Genomic DNA, 24,023 nt, shown 5'->3' on the forward strand with positions numbered 1-24,023 from the left:
AGTCAGTCCACTAAACAAGCTTCTTCTCCACAAAGACCGCCTCATATCGTTAGGATAAATGTCAGAGAACATATAGAAAATGACATGTAAACGTGTTGTCTTACCTTACTGGTGTGCTGCCATGTTTGTTGTTTACCATCTAGCTCTGCTTTCCAAAGCGTGGCCGAAATATCGCGGGAACAAGCAGCAATCTCATACCGTGCCTGAAATCTCGCGAGAACAAGCAGCAACAGCTGGAAGGCAGAACCGGACAGTAGCCTGAAAAGTTCATTCATTTATTTTATGAAAGATTTATAGAATAATGGCTGACTTTTTGCCAGACTTCGACTTTGTGGAGGAGGAATTTGATTTTGCAGAGTTTGATGGCTGCCCTTATTTATTTGAGCCAGAATACACTGACGAAGAGCTTTGTAAAATTGAAGAACGGAGGAGGAGAGAGGCGCAACAGGTAGAGGACGAGAGAGGAGGAATGGCTGCTGCAAGACTGAGTAGCTCTGGAGATTGGTGGTGTACCTGTGAATGCTGTGCCCCAGTGCCCACAGAAGAGGAATGCCTCTGTTGCAAGGAATGGGACCGGTTGCAGCCTTATTTTCAAGGTCTGGATGTGACCGAGAACGAGACACCTCCACCTGGAGTAGTATCCAGCTGGGCTTTATCTAGAGCTCGCGATATTTCGGCCGCGCTTTGGAAAGCAGAGCTAGATGGTAAACAAACATGGCACCACACCGGTAAGGTAAGACAACACGTTTACATGTCGTTTTCTATATGTTCTCTGACATTTATCCTAACAATATGAGGCGGTCTTTGTGGAAAAAAAGCTTGTTTAGTGGACTAACTTTGCACTTGAAGGTTGCCCGTTCACTTACGTTTTAACAGGTCTGGCGCTACTATGCTAACTATTATTTTTATGTCATTAGTCACTTGGACAAACCACACACTGGCTCTAGACAGGGCCATTTGTGTTTCGCTTTTTGCATCGGCCACCGTAGTTAGCAGCCCCTCTGTCACTAGTGTCGGAAAAATGCTGACTTTTTAACAGGAAACTGCTTTATTCAGCGTTTTTACCGGTTTCAATCACCTGGTCGGTTTGTTTTGGAGAGGAGGAGAACTCTGCGGATAATTCGCCATCCTGTAAAATCTTCCTGAAAACATTTAAATTTGATGTGACAGGCAGTTGTCCAACCAAAGACCATTATATAATGATTTAGTATTCTATGTTTTTTTTAATCATCATATGCACAAATTCACAAATTTTTACATAAATTTCAAGACACCTGTTTTTGTTATTTGTCTTGGTCTGGGTATTGATTAGGTTTGTAGTTTTTGTTATGTCTTTGTGCTATCTTGGTTTTGTATTGTTCTTACTTTACTTTCTACTTACTTTTTTTGCTGTGTTACTATGGATTGACCAAATATGATTGATTAATTTTCTGTCTGTTCTATTTGAAAAATCTCTCAATAGACAGATTGCAGACAAAAAAGAAAGAAAAACCTTCCTGAGCAATGAACACCAAGGGATCCTAACCGGGAGAAGTTTCAGCTGGTTGCAACTGGCAATCCTCACAACTGGATACCATTAAATCCCCCTAAATCTTACACACTGCTCCTTTGACATAGTCTGCATTATCTGGTGAGCTCCAAATGCTGCTCTTTACCTTTTTTCCGGGCCTGTGAGATGATGTCAGCAGCGCTCTTGCTCATGACCCGGGTCACGTAGAGAGGACAGTTGGTTTGGCTGGCAATGGTGATGGCACGGAACACAGCCTCTGCCTCCAGCTATAGAAGGAACAGGACATTGTGGTTGACTTGTAGATGTTTTTCCCATTAGGATGCTCTCAAATAAACTTCAAAAATGTCAGCCACAGAAAAATACATATTTTTGGAGCCTTATTATTTGAATAATCCATTTTTAACCAAAATAACAAGTGGTAGCTTGTAATTTTGACATCGTAAACTAGGAATAAGGGGTTTAATCAGTTACATCGGGTTAGGGTTGTTGTGGGTTGAGTAAACAACAACGAAAATAAACTTTGGTGAGGTCAGACCAGACCACATTCTCGTTTACCCATTTTCTCAACTGTAAGACTTTGAAATGTTCACAGTCCAGTCAATAATATGCATTGAAAGCAAACATTTCTGGACTCATTTTGGAGGCTTGTGTTCATGTTGGAGGGCTCTGTGAACATCAGCAAGCAAGAAAAACAAGTAACTTTTACATAATGGTAAATGTTGCCAGCAGAGGGCCGAGCATGCCTGAAGATGTGATGATTGTCTCCTACATGTGTTTTGTGGTTCGCAAGGTGACGCATGCACTTCAGCTGCTTATTGTGTTCTCGTCCATAAGCACAACCTGGGTCCAATAACCAATAAATTAAAACCAAACAGGACACCAGACACTGATAAAACCCTGATCCAACGTGGTCTCTGCTAAATTAAATTATGTTACCAAGCTTTTATTTCTTGAGACTCCACTTAAGTGCATGACACTATGAGACTGGTGGGACAACTTCACCCCAGTGCACCACAGAGTGGAAAATCCCAGTCAAGCTGAAGGCTGACAAGTTGCTGAGTCGAGAGCGTGGCTTTTATTTCGCTGTTTGTTAAAGGGACATTAGCGGCAACAATTGGGGGAACCAGAGAGTTTTCACCCAACGCCTCTATTATGTGTCTGGAACCACATGTGTGTAACAAGAACAATGTGTGTGTGAAGACCAGTCCAAGAACGTCATGGTGGACAATGAGAGTGTGTGCATGATTATCGGCAAAACATAAAAGGCATTCAAACACATTAAAACACACAATATCTCAATAAAAAGTGATCATTTTCCCCTTTCAAATGTTCATGACTATGTGTTTAAATCATGTAACTGGAACTAATGTATAAATATATGTACAGTGTGTGTGTTATACCTCCTCTGGCCTGCTCAGAACGTGTCCCTCCGGTCCAGTGATACCCATCTGCAGCATGCGGGCCTGCTCCTGTTGCACAAACGACAAGCACACTGCTTAGCTCATAGATACACTGTATGGGGGACTATTTTTTAGCGTTCAGTTGCTTGAGTGCTCGGGCTGATGTAAAGTTTTGGTCACAATCCAAAATGATATTCTGTTTCTGCTTCTCTGTGCCTGTGTGGAGGATATGAGCAGGAGTTTTATCATGTGGGTCAGGCCACACACAGAGGACTGTGGGAATCCACGGGTTGTTGAGGGTCTTTGTATACATGTAGATCTACCTCCCAAAAACTCTGGCTGCTCTTTCGTGTTGTAGAAAGTGCAGAGGTAACCCCTGCGTGGAGGCACTTGGAAACAGCATCTGTCATGTCAATATGGATGCTTTATGATGACATGGAAAATTATGGTAGTTTTCAACTTTGGTTTTATCCCCATAATTTGACAATTTTCACTTTGCATCAGGGTTACTTTGTCGTTTTAGAGATACAGGAAAAGTCTCACGAGACAACTTGTAACCCAAGAAACTGGTGGTATTCCTGCAGCCAGACAGACTTGGAAAATCTAGCCTACCAGTGTCTGCAGATGAGAGTGATCCCAGCTGTGTTACTACAAAAAGCAAATTTGTAGCTTTGATCAACACTGCCGTGATGGAGACTGCTTCACCTCCCCAAAATCAAATACAAGAGGCCGGCTGGACCAAACAGTCCAGGCTTTATATGGTAAACAACAGCAAATTATAACCCTTACACAGCATATAAGGATCTGCTCAGAACATTTTTGTGTTACTTATGTTGGCCTTTGTTGAAACAATTCAACTTATAAAACAACTAGAAATAAATTTTGGTTTTGTTAGTCTGCAAGTTTTCCCCCAAGTAGATGTCTATATAAGCAGCTACCATAGCTAAGCTTTGATGGAAAAACATCTTTGAAATACACGTATCTGATGTTAACTTTGTGGTAAAGATGTGACCAAATTTTGCATTTGGTTTTTGTTTTTCCGAAAAGAAACTTAAGTTAAAAGACAGAGTTTTCCTCAACCGAGCATCTAGTGGTCATAAGAGGAATTATAGCTTTAAATGCTTTGGAAATGGTTGCAGCATGTATCCATGGTGACTGTCACTTGGTTACAACATGTCCTCTGTTGTACGAACAACATTTATCACACACAGGTCTAAGGGCCCGGATACACCAAGCTAATGGTTGGCCGTTGCTCAATGCTGGGCCTTTGGTGAGCGACTGTGGTCCTAGTTTTTGCGGTGTGTTCTGCACTGCTGTCACTAGTTAGCGTTGCCGCCTGTTTTTCAGGCTGATTTAGCATGTTGAGTTGGCGTTGGGCTGTTGGGAGCGCCAGCAGAGCCTCTGCAGTGTGTTCAAGTGCAACTTTTTGGCCGAAACACAGGCGACGTGAGGTGACGCAACAGCCGACAGTCGCCACTAGTCGGTTTGGTGTGTCTGGGCCTTAAACAAGGCCTCTCTATCTCAGGAGCTCTACACTAAAATCAAAGCATGACATAATCTGGTCTTAAAGATGATGGAAATCAGACTCCCTCAAAGTCTTACTTTAAGACTGGATGGGAGAGCTGGGATTTGCGATGAATCAGATCCAACACACACATATACACACCCAGTGACAGAATCCAGGCATGGTCCGGGGCTCTGACTAATACCAACCTTCTCAATCCACCAACTATTACGGCTCATTCACTTTCATTTTGTCCACAGCACAGCCCCGTGTAAACTACACCCACACATTACCGTCCTACAGGAAGCACATTCCCCTCTCATCAGTGACGGTGTGTTTAGTCTATAGGTAGTGGAGATGCAGTGCGATAAGGCTCGAGCAGAAAAGTGAACTGAAGCGAAGTAAAATAACATAAATCAAACTAAACCGAAACAGACCCCAGAGTTGGACACGAGACAAGTAATTAAAGGAAGGGGAGTAAATAACATGAGGCAGAGGAGCTGCATCTGTCGCTTTTTTTATCTTTATCTTTACCTCAGCGATGATCTCGCCATTTTCAGCATGGACCTGAGCGATGCCTCCCCTCTCTGCCAGGAAGGTAAAGACATCATAGAGCTGCAGGAGAAAAACACAGAACCTGTGAGAAATTACAGTGGCACTGTTTTTGTATTTCAAAATCCTGCCTGGCTGTTTACACAAGAGTCGGACACTCCTTTTTATCCCGGGGTTCACCCCCGAGCCACATTTTAAAAGAAGCCCACAATTTACATGATGTCCACCACGATACGCTGCAATTATTGTGTGTGGTCTCCAGAAATGGTTAAACTTATGTGGGATGAGGTGCAGTTGCTGTTATGTTGCTGCACCACAGTTCCTTGGTGAGCAGCATGACATCAGTTTTTCAAGCTGGACTATTTCAGTTTCCTCATGTGCTCCTCTGAGCGACCGAATTAGCTACGGCTGCATGAGAAACACAGAGAGCCTTGCCTCACACCGTCTGGACTTACACTTTGTTTTCCTACATTTACCAGCCAAACTCACAGTATGAGCACACGCCATCCATCACAGGCTACAAGCTACATGAGGACAGAGTAGTTCAAGGGAGAAAGAAATTAACGCTTTTCTAAAACTTTGGCCATGGCCACGTTTTCTTGACAAGTTAGTAGTCATTTCTTGACTAGCAATTTGTCTTATTTAAGTACTGTTAAAAGTTAATGATGTTAAATCATACACTGAGTGAGACCAAGATAGTATCACCTTGTGATTTCAAGCGCAGCCACACATGCTGAACTTGACATAAACACTTGTACTTTATGTGTGTGTTCACAGTGAAGATGTCAAAGGAAGGAAGGAAGTTCACATTTTGTCAAGTAGGCATATTTTTTGTTACATTATTGTTTTAGACTTGACAAAATGCAGATCCATCCTTTTAAAGTGTGTACTAAATTATTGTACCTCACTGTTGGTCATCTGGTAGTAGTCCTTGTAAGCCATGTAGACCTGGAAGGAGTTCACACCTGCAGCAGAGACAACATGAAAAAGAAAGCATGTAAAAAATGCCACTTAAGGGATTGCCTCACCCCCCAAAATGACTATTTGTATGTCAATTACTCAACCCGAGTTAAATGAAATTAGGTGAGGATAAGCTTTTTTTTCTTGCATGCCTCCACGTTGAATGAAGAATCCAAAAAGGGAGAAAATTCTTGATAAATTGAAGTCATGGGGGACCGTGTTTAACCCTACGGGCCCGAACGACGCAAAGCGCTTCCAAATTCACACCTGTTCTTCTCTATGGATTTTCTCCGTAACCGTTCATCATAGCGAGACGCCACGCATATCACTTGAAACAGCGGAACCGCAGCTTTCCGACCAACACCACCACTTGTCAGTAGTCCAATGTTTTCACAAGGAAAAAAAATTATAAAGTTACTCTAAAATTATGTATAACAAAGCTTTCATTCCGCTTTGCACACACATTACTCTTGGATGATTACTTGCGAATGCTGAGTCGCACAGAAATGTCACGCATATCACATGAAAGTGCAGGACCAGAGCTTTTCCAGCGATTTCCAGTCATCCCATCACGCTAAAAATACAGATCAATTGTCTACAAAATAAAAACCTGACAAATTTCTTTATGATCCATTATACAGATCTTGTTATCAGTCACTTCATATAGTGAGGAATAATATTATTACTATTCTTCTATTATCTTAGATATAAATATTGCATGTTTCTTTCAGATAAAACACATTTTTGACTTGTGAATGAGTCAATGGAATTTCTTGCAATAATGAAAAAATACTGGCAATCATGTCCGCCTGGCACAAACCACATGTTTTGGACAGCTGTGAAGTGACAGAATGTCCCACCATCATGGTTCTTATATTGCCAGATTCCAGAGAGTCTCCCCTCTTCATATATGGTAGAATATGTCTTTTTCCAACTTGCTATGGTGAGATACATGTAAAAATGTAAAAATTTAGGCACATGGATTTGTTTTTTTCATTGATATAAAAATAATATAAAATACAGGCACATAGGAGGACATGAAATGATGGCAAATCTGGATAGCCCACATTGTCCTGAAAAAAACAAGATATAGCATGTGTATGTAGCCTTTATAATGACTGTGATATGAGCTTAAAAGCAAAGGCAGTAAAAATACCCCGAAAAAGGCCTAGGGCCCATAGGGTTTTAACAGCAGCAAAACTACATCAAAATAATCAGTTTACCATCTCTCACACAACTCATGCAGTACAAACTAAGTCTTATTTATCCAGTTGTATGCTCAGTATTTTCCCTAAAACATTACCCAAACAGTCTCAGGCACACATGAGTAGTGCAAAGTGTTTTAATTAGTAAGGTTTTAGCAAAAATTCATGTGTTTGTGAAGTACCAAGCATACAACTTGATAAATAAGACTTGTATTATGCTGCACTAGTTGTGTGAGAATTTGTAAACTGATGTTTTGATATAGCCTTGCTGTAGTTAAACATGGACCCCATTGACTTCAATTCATCAACATTTTTTGATTCTTTGTTTACCATGGAGGCATGTGAGAAAAACAAAGTTTTCCTCACAATTTCAGTGTAACACAGGATGAGTGACTGATATACAATGATTATTTGAGCGATGAACTGTTCCTTTAACCCCCCCTAAAAAGACTAATAAGCAGGATGCGGTCATGTTACAGTGTGATTTCTGCCATTTGAATAAAACAAAGTTGTAGGTTATTATCACATGTGATTCAGAGATACTCTAATTTGAACAACAGCAGCACCAACTTTCAAACAATAATAAAAAGGTAAGCACTTTTGTTGTATTCTGTGTTCTAGCTTTATGTTCATTCATTCTCCAGATCAAAGTGGCAACTTGGAAAACTACACACGCTCACTTCCTTAGGTAGATGTAGCCTACCTTTCTCCTTGATAAGGTTATCCACCTCCTGCTTTACGCTGTCATTCCAGTGGGTGATGTCCACGTGGAGGGAGTAGTCGCAGCAGGCCTTCTCATCGGCCCACTGCCTCCACTGGTCATAGGCCTCCATCAGGCTGCAGCCAGGGTCTGGGATCACATGGTCCACTGGAGAAGAGAGAGTAGAGGAGAGGACAGAGGGATAAGTGGAAGATGAAAGGAGGGAGAGAGAAAAGGGTTTGTGAGGGGACGAAGTTGATGGAAACAGAGTAGAGAGGTGGCAGGTGAAATGAAATGAATAGACAGATAAAGAGGTGACAGAGCGGGGTGAGGATAGTCACACATAAGGAGCTGAAGACAGGGTGATGTCAGAATTTGTCTGGTGGTGTTTCTTCTTTCTGCCTGTATTGTTTATCTTGCATAATCAGCTGTCTGTCTGAGTTCCTGCGGTGCTCAGCCAGTGGGGGCCGACCTTGTCAGATGTCACATTACATTTCGAACATCTTTGTCTGGGTGTCCTTGATAAATTTGGGGCCGCTTCAGCCGGGGCTATTTTCAGAACTTTTGTTTTTAGTTATGTAACCACAATCAATTTCTTTTAGATCAGAGTTTGGCACACGAAGGCAGTGGATCTCTCCGGATGGGGCCACCCATGCTTGTGGGAACTACAACATATAGTGTTATACCATTTAGTCTATTGCCAGTAAGATTTAGAGGAAATTTAAGTTTCAAATAGCCCCCCAAAAACACATATGTTTCAACAGAGAATTACTATTCATGATATAGAACTCACATGTCACCACTAGCTGACACAGATCTCAAAGCAGTTCTCCACATGAATGTGAGCTCTGCCTCGACGACAGTTATGAGTCTGTCTGGCTGTACACACACAATGACAGGGCTGTTGGCATCACACAGCTAACATTACCTAATGGTTATTAACAAGTTTAAAAACGAGTCAAGCTGTTTCATTGTGAGTTTGCTGGGACAGTTAGCTGCTGCTGCTGCTGTGTTAGCTCATGCTAACCGAACAGATGTTGACCTAACTGTCTGCCAAGGAGAACAGCTTCGAAGACAGCAGCTAAAGCATGTTATTTGGGACCGTTGATGTTAGCGCTTCTGCATAAGCTTGTGCTAACCGAGCAAACAATGAACTGACCATTTGCCAAGGACATTGGCTCCAAAGATGGCAGCAACAGAAAGTTTTCTGATGTGGCAGGTAGTCCGGATCAGAGCCCCAGCGTAAAAAAGACCCAATGCAGGTATTGTTTGGCTGGCAACATTGTGATACTACTTGTTACTGGGTTATTTTGGTCTATACATTGAAGGTTTCGGGTACCCATACTGTGCCATAATTGATAAGTACATAAGGATTGTGCTCAAGCACCTAAAATTACAAATATTAGAGAATACATTGACAAGGTTAGTGATGTGTCAGCTTGTAAGTTTTACCGAATTTCTATAAGAAAACAGAAAGCACGGTTGTGTCTGTGCAAGTCTATAAGGTGATTATTGATGTATCCTTTGTGTCCGCTCTCACTCACATTATTCATAGACAGTAAATCTTCATCGTACACAACGGTATCACTGTGCACAAAATATCCTGCTTCGTCTTACTCAGCTGTAATAAATTAAGACCGCCTGCTGGCTCACCAGCTGACTGGCGTCTTTATCTCATTAAAGATGAGCCAATCTGCTTATCGGGTCTTTGCATGTTAATAGGATGGAGCTGGAAACCGCAATCACAAAAACTAACACTGTTGTTTACTATGTCAATCTGAACTAGTTTTTTTTAGTTAACCGTCACACAACATCATCTGTTAGTGGAGACATATACAGTGCACAATACACACAGGCAGTTACAAGACACAGTGCATGTTTTCACTTTCTCTCACAGTTCACCCACTGGAATATAATCCCTCAATGAATGGAGCCCATGAATAGAGCTTAATACAGTAGCACGTCTGTTAGTGAATGTGTCCGTTTAAGAATGGTGCCACACTGGCAGACAAGCAGCAGAGTAGCAGCCAGCTCAAAAGAAGTTAATGGTATTAATGAGAGTGTGGTGCCTACCAGCTGTTAGCTGTGATAGCGTCAGCTACACGAAGCAAACACGCCGTACATAGACATGCAGACAAACACTGGTGCTGTATTTCCCTGGGAGCAGTGTTTCACTCTATGCCCCAGTTCCCGACCCTACCCCCTTACACTCAGCCTTTTGTGTGGCCCTCTGTTGGAGGGCTGCCCAAAAACATATCAAAACCACTTCCATCTCTTTTTCTTTTCCTTTGTTCACTTCTCGACCCTCTTTCCCATCCTTTTTTTTTTTAGCTTCAGTCTCTGTCTGAAACTCTGGACAACCTTTCCAACAGGCCTTACCGATCATGGTCGTGCCCCCGGCAAGAGCAGCCTTTGATCCCTGAGCAAAGTCATCCACGGTTGTGGTTCCACGGTACGGCATCTGGAAGTGGGTGTGGATGTCAATGCCACCGGGGATCACCATCTTCCCGTTGGCCTCAATGGTCTTCACCCCACCGGGCACAATCAGGTTGTCACCAATTTGCCTGTCGAAGGAAGAGGATGTATGATTTGATGTTGCATCCACAAAGGATATTTAGTTTTTAATTTCTTAAATTACTATTTGTGCTATGCAATGACAATTAATTAAATCTAAATCTGGGATGTCACGACATTCAAATTTTGCTGATTTTTTTTTAATATAACAAGATGTTTTCTAATACATTTAAAACTTTACAAATACATTTTTAACTTGAGACTGACCCTAGGAAAATCAGCCACGCCTAAAGCAGCACACTGTCACCATGCCAACATATCAACATTTCACCCCCGCTAAAAAAAATCCCGCTGTTCAGACTTTATGGAGGAGACACACCAGACAGACTGAGGGGCAGGCAGAAGCCAGTGTCTCTGTGAGTCTGCCAGCAGCCCAATGGTCCAGCAGGCATCTGGGTATTTATTATGCAACACCAGGCTTTCCATGGGTGCCTTTCTCTGAACTGCCTCGCTAAGGGACAGGGGGGACAAAGAGCCTATAACTGGAAAATCAAGTGAAAACAGGGCAGGGGGAAAGAGAGTGACAGAGAGGACGGGCTGATTAAGGGAGATACAGAGAAAGGAATTCACCCAAACTACCCTCGCATTGTCGGGTGGGACAAAGACATGCTCATACTGGCACATAAAATTGGGAACTAGACTAGCTGTTAACGCCCTACCTGGAGCAAGGCCTGTTTTTGGGTTAGGTCAGCCTGCAGGACACAGTGTGCTTGACATGATCAAGCAGCTTGTGCTCATGCATTTATTCATTGAAGTTTCCATATCACTCATTCTGGAGGGGGAGTTAATTAGACTGCTATCTTTAGTTTGGGTTTATTTAGACTGTAATTTTGCACTTGATTTCTCCTGCTAATGTCACCTGTCTCACGGTCATAAAGTTTTCTTTAAGTTTATCAAACCTGAAACTAAGGTGAAAGAAAATGGACAATGAGCCCAAGAGGAGGGATGAAAGGACCTGGGAGAGAATAACAGCAGAGCAGAAAGAAGGGCGGACAAGAACTTACTTAATGACGCCATCCTCCATGTAGATATCAGCATGGAAGGACTGGTCATCATTCACGATCCTCCCGCCTTTGATCAGAAGCCTGTCGCTCTGTAGAGAAAGGGATGGGAAGAGGAGAGGGACAAGAAGAGGGGAAATGTTATGATTCAGTGCCATTTTCTTGCAACAAAGACCCAGTGTGCCTTGAACATTGCCAGGTAATTGGAAGACGATCTGCTAAGTCACTTCATTCTGTTGTATATTTAGAGCTGGACGATGCTTTTCTATTTCTCTGTAGCGAGATTATGTCCCCCTTTCCACCATGAGGAGACGAACAATGTTTCATTCATTCTTTCATCCACTGCTAGGAAAAGATGGGGCATGTTTGTGAGTCCTGTCCCATGTAAACACACCACATACAGTTCAGCTGTGGACCACCCAGTGGGTCTGCCCATCCTGCTTTCCTTGTGGTATTGTGTGGTAAAGTGGTTTGATTCCTCCTGCAAGTGAGTCCTATTTGCATCAACATTTTCAAGTCCGTCAAAAAACATCAAGCGCTATTACTGCTTTTACTACTAGCACTGTTCCACAATGGAATATGTGCAGTGTTTGTATATCCAATGCTGCAGTGACTAATAATAGCTCCTAAAACATGCACTTCCATAGAAAACCACCTCTCTGTTAACTTTGGTCATTCAGCTTTGCTCTGTTTGCACACATTTGCCATAGACGTGTCACTGTTTTGACTTCAATGTTGTGGATTTCATTATGGTCCACACCAGTTTCAGGCTGTAGTGTAGCACTCACCAAGAAGTCATCAAAAACACTGAAGCATTGTTTTTATGTGACTGTTTTTCTCTATTGCCATTTAAATCTGACCAAATACAGTGACTTGTATAAGATTGCTGGTGCACAAAGTGGCGCTTGTGATCATCATCATTGTCAACACAATCATGGTATTGGCGATCCAGCTTGCAAGGATAACAAATACTGACAGGGTAGATCTAACAGTGCCAGTTTGATTTCATGCCTGCTTTGCAAAATCAGCATCTATGTCTGAGGTGCTCCTGAGAAAGGCCTTGTTCTAGGGTTGCACTGTATTGGATTTTTTGCCGATATCCGATATGCCAATATGTAACAACTAATTTGACTGATAACCGCTACCTATATCGATATATCCACTTTGTTCCCCAACTATTTTAGTAGTGGAATTAACATCATATTATGCATGCATGCTGTTATCGTGATGGCCCACCAGCAGATGGAGACATGAAATAGAATGTTTTTCAATGTATGTGATATTTGTTCATTGTGCAAAGTAAGAAAAACCATGTTGGCTGATTCTGATATTGGCCGATAACAAAGACCTACCAATGTTATCAGCATGTTGGCCAATTCAGATACTTCAACTGAAAGCCAGTATCGGCTGATACCAATGACGTGATGATATTAGTGTGCATCCCTACCTTATTCCACAGTGTGTGAAGGATTACATTGCTTATAAATAGCAACCATGGTAAGAACTAGGGGTGTCCCCGACTCAGAATTTTCGTAGTCTAATCTGATTTGGCAGATTTTTACTTTAGCCGACTAATCGTCGAATCATGTTGTTTTCTCCTTCATTGATTAATGAGCTCATTTGCGTCAGTTTCCGCTCCAGAGAAAAGAGCTAAAACACCCAAATAAACAAATTTAATTCTTCAGTTGGCATAATAAGATAATAAAAATAAAAGTAAAAGTAACAGTTTTCCTTCTTTCTGACTTCAAGTTACTTCATTAATCAACTCAGGCTCATACAAGTTCATCCACACGGACCGTGCGTCACTGCTCTCAATCGTCGGACAAAAAGTAACCAAATAAAAAAATCAGAGTCTATCAAGAAAACAATCAGCGGTGAAATTCGACGAATAATCCTTCAAAAAAGTTTGATTTGAGAGCACATACCTCCTCCAAAGTGTTTATGTGCTCTGCCACCGTAAATCATCACCACATGATTCCCGAGCGCGGCACTGCTGTTGCTCACCGCTCCCTCAGGAGATGGGTCAAATGCAGAGAACAAATTTCACACACTTTAACTTTAAATCATCGTAGGCCTCGATGCTGCTCTGATGGTCCTGCAGCGCACTTACTCACCTCAGCTTATTTGGATCGAGCAACTGGGTGATTTATTCATGCGTAGTAATGATTATGCCTGCTGATTAAATGCACGTCATTTTCAATTTTTTATTGACAGAAATTAGGCTGATGTTTGTATCAATAGGCTATATATCATGAATTACTAGAAAACAAATACATTCTATGTCAAATCAAGATGTTCAGCAGCAGTGAGCACCCCCATATAGTCAGACTGGTACGGTCTTGTTTCATAACCACATTTTGTGACGATTCGAAGGCAAGACTGGCAGTCGAATCAGACTTCTCCGAATCGAATCATCGACTATTCAGGGTCACCCATAGTAAGAACATTCAAACTCTTCATCTTTGCCTCATTTATGCACGGATCTATTACAATTTAAAAAGGTCCATCTCCACCAGCCACTCGCTTGCAGCTTGAGTGCAGTTGCTGACCTTTGACTTTGCTCATCACCCTTTACAACGTTAGAAACGTAGGTAACACAAGCCTTCAACTTCACCAAGTTCTCAAACAGCTAATAATTTGTTGCTAATGTTAGATAAACCTTGTTTCAGATCACCAGGTCTGACAAGGTGAAGTAAAAGTAAAAGTTAGCTTACAAAAACCTATAAGTGGCTAAACCATAGACTGTATAAAATAATGAACATAGATCACATTGCAGCTGTCACCATTTTGATTTTTTGGAGGCAGAAGTGACCAAATTTGGACGAGAGGGTGGAGCTATGGAAGAGCGAGGGTTGGATCTGACTGGTAGGCTGTAGTGAAGTATTGTACACAGCCCGTCACACAAAGCAGCCCCACCGTTGCGTAACTCTACTTTAGTTTTAATAGAATGCAAACGGGTGAGCTATATGAAATTTCACCCCCTGCACAAATGTCATGAACAGGGAAAACAGCTACAGAGAACAAAATTATTTTTGTACCAGTATGTAAAAAATGTTTATGTCTGTTGTTAAAGTGAATATTTTAACATGGGGGTCTATGGGGATTGGTTTGCTAGCCTCAAGTGGCCATTTGAGGAACTACAGTTTTTCTGGCAACTCCACGTTAGCTTCATTTTTTAGCCCTGGAGGCTGCTACAACATACATACATGACATGACATATAAAACCCTGGTTGTGGTAATCCATATTTTTGCAGCTGTCATTAGTACACTGCAGTTCTAAGGTGGAGATGCTCAGCCATAGCGTTGAATGCTTATTCTGCTCATGATATGTCTTGTAGCATATAAAAACCGCCATATGGACAAACTTAATTTCACTGGAAGGGGTCTTTAAACTAACAGAGACAAAAATCCCCAAGTATTACAAAGACCTGCATTACAAAGACCTGGACCAGTCATGGTGATAACATTTGGGAGGCTGACATTTTGCTGTTGGAAGCAGAACTGAAGCTGCTTTTAAGGACTCATCAGGGATTAACATCTTAACCACGTTTATCCAGATTTTGTTATGCAACAACTGTGGATGTTATTTTCTCAGCATAATCCATGTATCCAACAGACCAAACACCATCAATATTGACTATAGATCATTTAATGATGCATGGTATCTTTACTAATCTGCATGAGAAAACAACAGTCTCGATCACTGCATGTGATTAGAGCTCTAAAATGAAACCATAAAGCAGCATCACATCTGAAGAACCCTTCAACCTTTCATACTCGTAATATGGTCTGATCTGGGTGTTGCCATGACGCCACACAGTCAGACATCAAATCTGCTGCTGCCGCTGCACCACAGACTGACTCTAGCAGGCCGTTGTCATGGCGACAGGTTGACTGCAGGGAGATAGACTAGAGAGGAGGGAAGACTGGGCGTCTGGTTTTGCTGACTTGCTGGAGAGCTACTTCAGTGAACAACTGAATGTCGAAGAGGGCGGAGGATGGATGGGGGGAGATGCAAGTTGGTAGATGGATAACTGTGCAGGTGGTTGGGGGATCGGTGGGCAAACTGTTTAAGATGGTGGTTAATGGACTGGCCACATGAAGATAAGCTGAAACAATTAGTCAGTGGAGCAAAGTGTCCAGAGCTGTAGAATAATTAATTAGCTGATCCAAAGAAAATTATTCTGCAATTATTTTGGCGATACATTTATAGTTCAAATAATTTTTACAAGCAAAAATGCACAAAATTGGCCGCCTCTAGCTTCTCAAATGAGGAAACTTCCTGTTTCCCTTTCCGTTGTAGGATACTTGATTACATTCCTTTGGGTTTTGAGTTCTGTTTTTCAGTCAAAAACAGCTATTTGAAAATGTTTCCCTGGGCTGGGGCTGCACAATTAATCGAAATATTATCTAAATCACAAAATGGCCAACATCAACAACCAAAGCATAATTTTTGATAAAGGTAAAATGTGTCACTACATACCATTTTAAATAAAGAACTGTGACGCTACAGATATGCCACGGCCTACAAATCATATTTCAGCAAAAATCTTTTCACCATTATTATATGTTTTTTTTTTACATATAACAGAAAATTAAGTGCAAAAATTGCCACTAAAGCTGCAGCTCATAGTGCACTCGGAATATCTTTCAAAATAGCTGCAATATGATTTTGTTTTGCACATTATGCAGCCCTAACTGACATTATATAAATCAAAAATCAAATGATTAATAGATAAAGTACAAGTTTCAGCAATTCTCTGTTTAAGTTGAATGTTTGTGGGTTTGGGAACAAAACAAGCTGTACATGCATATCATAATATATTTAAGCAATATCACACGAGAGGGAGTGATATTGTACTGTGGTATCGTCATGGCTGTGATTCGGTCGTAGGCACGAGGCCGCAGGCCTACACCTTTGTGATATAATTAGTCTTTTTAAAAAACAATAATATTAGGTTGTACCCTGAATAAGTATAAATTCAGGAATACATTGGCAACCCATGAGTCGGCTAGACTCAGTTCTCCTCCGTGCTAAGAGGGACAGACTTCCATATTTTCCCATCAGCACATGTGTGTAGTGATTTACACCCCTGGCTGTGGACCCAGTGTTTCATCACTATAATGAACTGCAGCCACTCCCTCACACAGCACAAAAAAAAAGAAAGAAGCATAATACGGTTTTGTATGTAGCTCAAATGATACAAGCTCAATATCTGCTGAGCTCCTAATGACACGCAATATGTGTGTGTGTGTGAGTGTGTGTGTGTATTTATTCTTGGGCCTATGTGATTGTGTGTATGTGATGGCGATGGTGATGGAGTAGTGTGAAACAGAGCCCAGAGCTTTCCCTGGAAACCACACCCTGAAGCAACACATTACAACACACAGGCATCAGTGGCTGGAACACAGCACCAGCATAGATCATTCTGTGGAGCCTTGAAACTGATGCTCATTAGCTCATAGAGACGATTCCTTCCTCATCTAGTGTTGAATTTGAATAGGGAGTGTATAATTTGACCCTTATTATCCAGTCAGTAATGAAACAACCTACATCAGAGTGGTGTAGCGATGGAGGAATTGTTGCTTTTCTGTTTTTTATAACTGTAGTTAAATCAAGGGCTGCATCGCCTGCATCAGATGAGTAAAGGTTTTTTTATTTGATTTATAACACTGCAAAGAGGGGTGTGCCCTCATGCATGGGTGCCTTGCTGAAGTGCCTCAGCAGTCTCTGTCTCTCTCTCTAACACACATACACACACATACACCCATATTCCCATTTGACAGTTTCTGCCCACTCTGCCCACCGGCATATAACAGCATGCAAGAGACCACAATCACCCAACAATCAATAGCTTTCCATTTCCATTACAACCCAGCAACTGTCCGTCTGCTGATTTCAGTGCTCCTCAGTTAGTGCATCTGCCACTGACATACATAATGTATCACTACGAGTGGTGACCGTGCTTGATACCAGACTTGAGTTATTTACAGTCAGCGAAAAAGTAGATGTTAACTGTCAAAGAATTTCAAGAGCACTTCACATGACTTATATCTAAGTGGCAGTGCTGCTGAGCAAGGCCCAACCACACTGTCAGGCTTTTTCAAAGACATATAATCTGCGAGAGAAGTTTTTTCATTAACACATCCTAATCTTACTTCATCAATCTAAATTCAGACCGAGCATGTATTGTGACTTTTTCCTGGAGTCACTGACAAACAGACTGCCACATTTCCCAGTGCTCATGTCATGCGACCACAAACAGCAGTATGTAACACTTCCATCTCTTATTAGAAAATATAACAAGTGGCAACATGCTGTTTCACGATGTTGCCATAGTTATCTAGTCAATGAAAATAAATAGACTGCGACACGTGGCAATTTTTTTTCCCTATAAATTTGGGATATGCAATAATACCACAAGGGAGTCCTGCCATCGCTTTAGCTTATTATGTTTTTACGATTTCACATCATCACAAATGTCTTCCCAGGGTAACAGAACTGTTGTGACACTGCTGGAGTTAAACCATCTGTGCTATTATGTGGTTATGGGACTAAACCTAACCATTTGTTACGACACTAACGAGACAGCACCATCCACATAATGGACACATACCGCAGCGGTAATGCTGTCTGAATTTTTGTTGCAGCTTTGACTTTGGCACGGAAAATTTAATGGTTTTCATGCATACATGTTGTGGCAAGTGTATGATGTGACCATGGACAGACTGAAGCCTCGCTGCTGCTTTCGGTGTCAACCATAATGGATATTGATTTCAGTCGATTCTTGCCAACGCTTCCTCCTGAATCCTTGTGGGACACTGATTCCAACCAGTTCATATTCCCTCTCTTGTTTTAAATCTCACACATGACCAGTACATTGGTCTTTGTCACAGTATTTCATATGCCACTGATCATAGTGTCGCCACTGGAGGGATTTTTATGGAACTTTACATAACAATGCATCTCTGTTCTTGTACTGAGGAGTATTCTATCTATCTATGCTTTACACATGCAGATCTTCAAACCAGCAGCTTCTGGCTGTGCCTCGATCGAGGCTAAAGGGCAAAGGGGATCGTGCATTCGCTGTGGCTGCACCCAAACTTTGGAACAGCCTACCTCTCCACATTAATGATTCCCCATCTGCGGACACTTTAAGGCTAGACTTAAGACCCACTTATACTCCAAAGCTTTTGAGCACTCTTAAACTCTTATCCTCCATTTTTAGTCTTTTGTATTTCCACTCTCCAATTTGTTCCTTTACTTTTGGACTTGTGTACATGGGATTGTATTGCTACGTATTTTGATCTCTGCACTTTCTTATTCTGTGACTTTACCTTTATTGTACAGCACTTTGGTCAACCTAGGTTGCTTTTAAATGTGCTTTATAAATAAATTTGATTTGATTTGATTTACACAGACCTGCCCTAACCTACCTGCTCACTAAGATTAGCAAAAATACCTTGATTCCTTCAGAGACTGAATCATTCTTGTTTGGACTGGAAGGGGCAACTTTCAAACTGGGACAAACCCATTGACCGGATACCGACCAAAACAGTGATATTCTGGGTTTCCCAGAATAAGCTGCAGTGATGAAGAACAGCTGCAGAGCATGTAGCGGTAACACCAGACTGAAGAGCCTACATATGTCTGGTTTGTACACTGTGTAGCGTTCTTTGATTTCAGGCATCCTGCCTATGTGTAATGGAAAATCCAACAATGCTATAATTGCTATAATTTGTATTGTTTTAAGCTTATATTCACATAAAAAGATGATTAATGATGAAATTGTTTCAAACTTTGACCTGCCTGAGTCATTCTTTTTGTAATCTTTAAACATTTATCAACTTTTCATCTGGTATCATAATTAAACTAGGCCACAAAGATTCATATTAGCTTAAAAGGTCAGAATATTCACACAAGGCAACAGCGATGTCGTTGGTTTTGATCCTGATTTGCTCTGACCTTCCAGGGTCACTGGCCATGTCCTCGTTTGTCAATCATGTCACTGTTTCAGCGCCCCAATATTGGAAGGGAGGAATAATCTCAGTGGATGTACACTGCAGTCACTGTAGTGCCAGAAGCAGACAACATACAGACTCTACAGATACTAGCTGTGGCAAACTAGCAATGTACTCGCAATATGTGGAAGTGGATTGTTGAGAGTTTGTGTGACAGCAAATTCTGATCTCAGAACTTCCTAGTAATTCCAGTTCTTTCTTTTCTTTCCGTCTCTGAAGCACATTTAAAGCCTCGGGATAAGTGTCAAACTTTGCTTGCACCTTTCCACTGACTCTGAATGCAATTTCCCCCGTGTTCAGTCTTTACACACTCACACAGGATGTCACGTTACTTACTGCCCTGTTAAAATAAGATTACAGTTCTAAGCTCAGCTGTTACTGATATATTAAAAAATAAAACACAATTGAGACACCAAAACAACAGTGAAATCAAATTTTAAAATATCTAAATTCACCAAAGATCCAATGACACAAAGCTTCTCAGTTGATCTAAACTCCAAACAGTGGAAACATGGAAAAGACATGAGTGAATTTTGTTTTGTTTTATGGATAATAAATACTAATCTGACTCGATTAAACAGGCAACTGTTGGCGGAGACTTTTACAGCTCAGACCATCACAAATGTTTCCTACTCTACTTGGTTTTGTATGTGTGTGCGTGCGTGGCTGTGACCTACTCTTGGCGCTGGGTAAACAGTAGAGGATTTCGTGTTTCGACAAATTCGGACAGTTGGTGAAGGATTAGCTTTAACACACACATCACGCAATCATCACAACTGAGGTCAACCACAAATGTCTATAAAGAGGTCTGCTCCAAGTTGCTGAAGTTAAACAGATGTATACTAATATCTGTCATTAATCTAGACTCACAGTAGAAATCAGTAGGGTTCAGGAAGCTGTGTGCTTCCAGCTGCTTTACTCCTCTGATACATCTTAAGATTTGAAGTTTTTGGAAAATAGTAAGCTTTCTTTTTCCTTAAATGCATCCTCCCCCTGGTGCTGACAAGCTCTTTTATTACATTTCTGGCAACGAAGTCGAATAAAGTTCAGGTAGAAAAAATATCTTTGTCATTCAACTCTAAAGAAAAACAAAGCGCCAAAAATAAAGCGCCTCTCCCTGCACAGGAAACTGTCATTTTCTGTTACACAAGGCAGCGACGGTAATCAAAAATAGACGACAGGATGTTATTCTTGTACTACTACACTGATATGCACTGACAACTTTTTTCCACTTCCACCAGACTGGAGGGAGAAGCTCATAAACTGGGATGCAAATTACTAGTAGCCACTCCTCTATGCTTAATAAATGGGAATAGTCTTGGAAAAACAGGCTTAGAGGACCTCCGTTAGCTGTGACAAGGGTCTCCCTTGTGTGGGTGGAGAGAGCAGTGGGGAGGCAGGCAGGGACCAGTGGAAGAGGGAAGTCATCCTGAATGTGCACCAGTTCCTCTGCTTCAGCACTGTTGCCTAGCGAGCAAAAATATTTACTCTTTACCCAAAACTGCACAGGATTTTTTTCACTTTCTGGAAAAGTGAAAACAATGAGACTTATCAATCTAAATTAATTGCGGGGGCTCCTGCCAGCCACGGTCAGAGAGATCCTGCCTGTGTGGAATGTTGATCTTGTGATAGGCTGGAGTAGTGTAACCATGTAACCATGGTGACAAAAGAAAAAAAGAAAACCCAATATGGATCTTATTGAGGCAGACAGGTTGAATTATAAACTCTCTCAGTCAACAAGTCTTAGAAGTGTTTGCGTGTGACTGAAGTGTGTGTCAAATCACATCCCCACACGACAAACCAAACAGAGGTTGTATTTTCCTGCCATCACAACTGTATGTTGGTCGTCATGGTGAGTCGCACGGCAACGCCTGGGCAGCCACAGGGTATTTTGTTTGCACTCAAGCCCACTTTGCTGCAGCCTGTGCGGTGATGGCACACTCTGGTGTGGCGCAGCCTTGTTTTGTGGTGCGTCAACAGGGGGAACGGGTTTCATTTCCCGGGCAGAGCCGCCGTCTGCCGGTTCTGTTTCATACCCACAGATTCTCGTTCCAGCTGGAGGGGATTACTGATGACATGTACCAGCCTGGAACAACACTGGAGCTGCTGTGAGTGGGTATGAGGGAAGGGAGGAACCACACCTAAAAAACTGACAGAGTCACTCTGGCAGAGCGCAGACGTAAGGAAACAGCTGGAATAAAACAGGCAGGCATGGAAGTACAGAAGGAAAGTCTAGGAGGGGAGAAAAGCAGATATGAGGTCGTTGGTGGCAGTATTACCCTTATACTCCAAATGATTCATGACATCAGCACTTACTGTTTGTCCAGTCATAGAGCTGATCTGATTTTTGTGACGTTAAAGAAATACTACAGGTGGAGACTTTCAGACCCACCTACATGTGGCATCTTTGGGTTAAAAGCCTGTAGAGTATTGCCTGCTCAAACTGATGACTGGCATTATCACTATCATAATAGTGTCTTAAGGATGGCAGAATCTAATTAAGAAACTATTACATTAAACTGAATTTTGGATACTATAATGGCCAGCCATTTTTTCAGTAATAACCATATAATGTATTTGCATTCTGTAGCTACCTCTCAATACATAGTAGTTTTCACTGTTCACTGACAGAGTATGCACTCCTGTGCAGGATTTGAACTGTGTTTTGATGCACAAGGGATTCACAGGAGACACATACTGGATGTGATATGGGAGACAATAATTGCTGCTGTTGTATTCAATTGCAGATCAAGTATTACTTGTGATATTGTTGGTCTTCTTCGCTAAAACAACGTGATAAATCCTCTCAGTTTGTTTGGCTGCACTATAAACAGATAAGCTAGTTTTTTATGTTGCATTACAGAGTAGTCGCTCAAAGTGTTTGCTGCCCCCAGTGGTTGATACAGGTATTATTTCCATCAAATCCTTAAAATCAAATGGCAAAATAAGTTTTTTGTCCTTTCCTTTTATAAAACACCTATAAGTGTTTTCTGATCTGATACCTGTGTCAGCAGGATGACATCATTTGTGAGTGCTCTCCAAAAGCATTACATCACTTTTGAAAAATGTTTTCTGTTTATGATATAAAATGCTGGGGTTAATGTTTGCTTAGGTTTAGGCACAACAACAACCTGGTCAGGTTTCAGGACGGATCATGGTATGGGTTCAAATCAGTACTTCCCCAAGGGAAGGGGATCTTTATTGTCATAGTTACATGTAGAAATGAAAAACGAACAGTGCTCTCCCAAAGCACTATGCTTTGTTGACACTTGGCTCTGTCACTCTCCAGAAACTGGCTTTGAGACATTTCAGAAAAGACAGATGTTCTTCCTGGGAGGACAATCTCCAGGGAGTCAATTCTGGCCTGATGCCCTGTGGCCCATAAAGACTTTTCTCCCATTGACTTACGTGACAAAAGAGATGTCTGTAAATCAGTGGATACACTTCTGTAGCATCACAATTCCCGTAAAATGACTCATTTCACGATCCGGATTTGATCCATCCAGTCCGTAACATTTGGCAAGTCTAGAAGAGCCATGCAATCAAATCATTTTATCCCCTTTCAAGTAATCAGAGCTCCAAACCGGAAGTACCTGGTTCAGCCAGCAGAAAGCACAGTGCCAAAGCAATTTTATATGCAGCAGTTAAACCTTATTGGGTCCACTGAGCAACTTCAAGGTATGAGAAGGGCCCCAGCTCCAATGCTGTATCCAGTTCTATTCATACATTCATGGCATAAATGGACATGTGCATTGTTCTGTTGCTTTCTGAGTGGCCACTCAACATGTGTTGACTGTCCCAGGTGGTTGACACAGGTATCATTTCTAACTAACACTGTGTCCTGTATTATTAAAAACACTTGCCATTACCATTAGTAACCACAGGTGTCGCCAATCAATATGGATTTAAATTCAAGATGGTATAAATAATGGATGTAGCTTCCTTGACACCACCCACTGGTTTGTGGACTACTTTTTTGAAGCCTCGGTTTCGGCATTTCAACTGTGTCATCTTGGGTTTATGGAGCCAGAAGTGACCACATAACGATGAGAGGGCAGAGTTGTGGAGATGTGAGGACTCAGACTGCAGCGACCGATAGCAACACCTCACAGACAGCCTGTCAATCAAGAAGCCACACCTTAAAATATTGGTAACTTTAGGCGTTAATAAGATGTAAACAGGTATGTTTTTAAAAATGTACCCCCTGTACAGTTGACATGAATGTTGAAATTAGCTATAAAGACAAACACTGTTTTTGTACTAGGGTGTAAACATGTTCTTTTTGTCTGTAAGCTTGGACATTTTAACATGGGGGTCTATGGGGACTCTGTTTTGGAGCCAGCCTCAAGTGGTCATTCGATGAACTGCAGTTTTTGGCACTTAGGCACTGACTTCATATCTAGGCTTCAGGGGTTGCTGCTTTATTTAAATCTTTTAGATTATAAAAAAAAATCTGGACAACCATTATACGTTGAGAGTAAATATTAATTTAAGTGTTCAATTAATATGAAATATATAGATATAGATACGTTGCTTCCTTATTTTATTTTATTTTAAAACCAATGAACTAGTCCCATGTGTGGTGTAAACCCAAC

At 41.5% G+C, this 24,023-nt stretch overlaps 1 protein-coding gene across 1 annotated transcript in view; it reads right to left on the reverse strand.

Annotated features, from left to right (window-relative positions):
- Positions 1-24,023, reverse strand: part of dpysl3 (dihydropyrimidinase like 3) — a 44,413-nt gene that overhangs the window by 18,260 nt on the left and 2,130 nt on the right. Inside the window, exons 2-8 of the mRNA XM_049591728.1 lie at positions 11,410-11,498; positions 10,211-10,395; positions 7,835-7,999; positions 5,870-5,931; positions 4,949-5,029; positions 2,911-2,979; positions 1,656-1,776 (exon numbers count right to left, since the gene is read on the reverse strand). Coding sequence (XP_049447685.1) covers positions 1,656-1,776; positions 2,911-2,979; positions 4,949-5,029; positions 5,870-5,931; positions 7,835-7,999; positions 10,211-10,395; positions 11,410-11,498 — 772 coding nt within the window. The remainder of the gene's footprint in view (positions 1-1,655; positions 1,777-2,910; positions 2,980-4,948; positions 5,030-5,869; positions 5,932-7,834; positions 8,000-10,210; positions 10,396-11,409; positions 11,499-24,023) is intronic.

The sequence above is a fragment of the Epinephelus fuscoguttatus genome, linkage group LG12 (assembly GCF_011397635.1).
Source record: "Epinephelus fuscoguttatus linkage group LG12, E.fuscoguttatus.final_Chr_v1".
NCBI lineage: Eukaryota > Metazoa > Chordata > Actinopteri > Perciformes > Serranidae > Epinephelus > Epinephelus fuscoguttatus.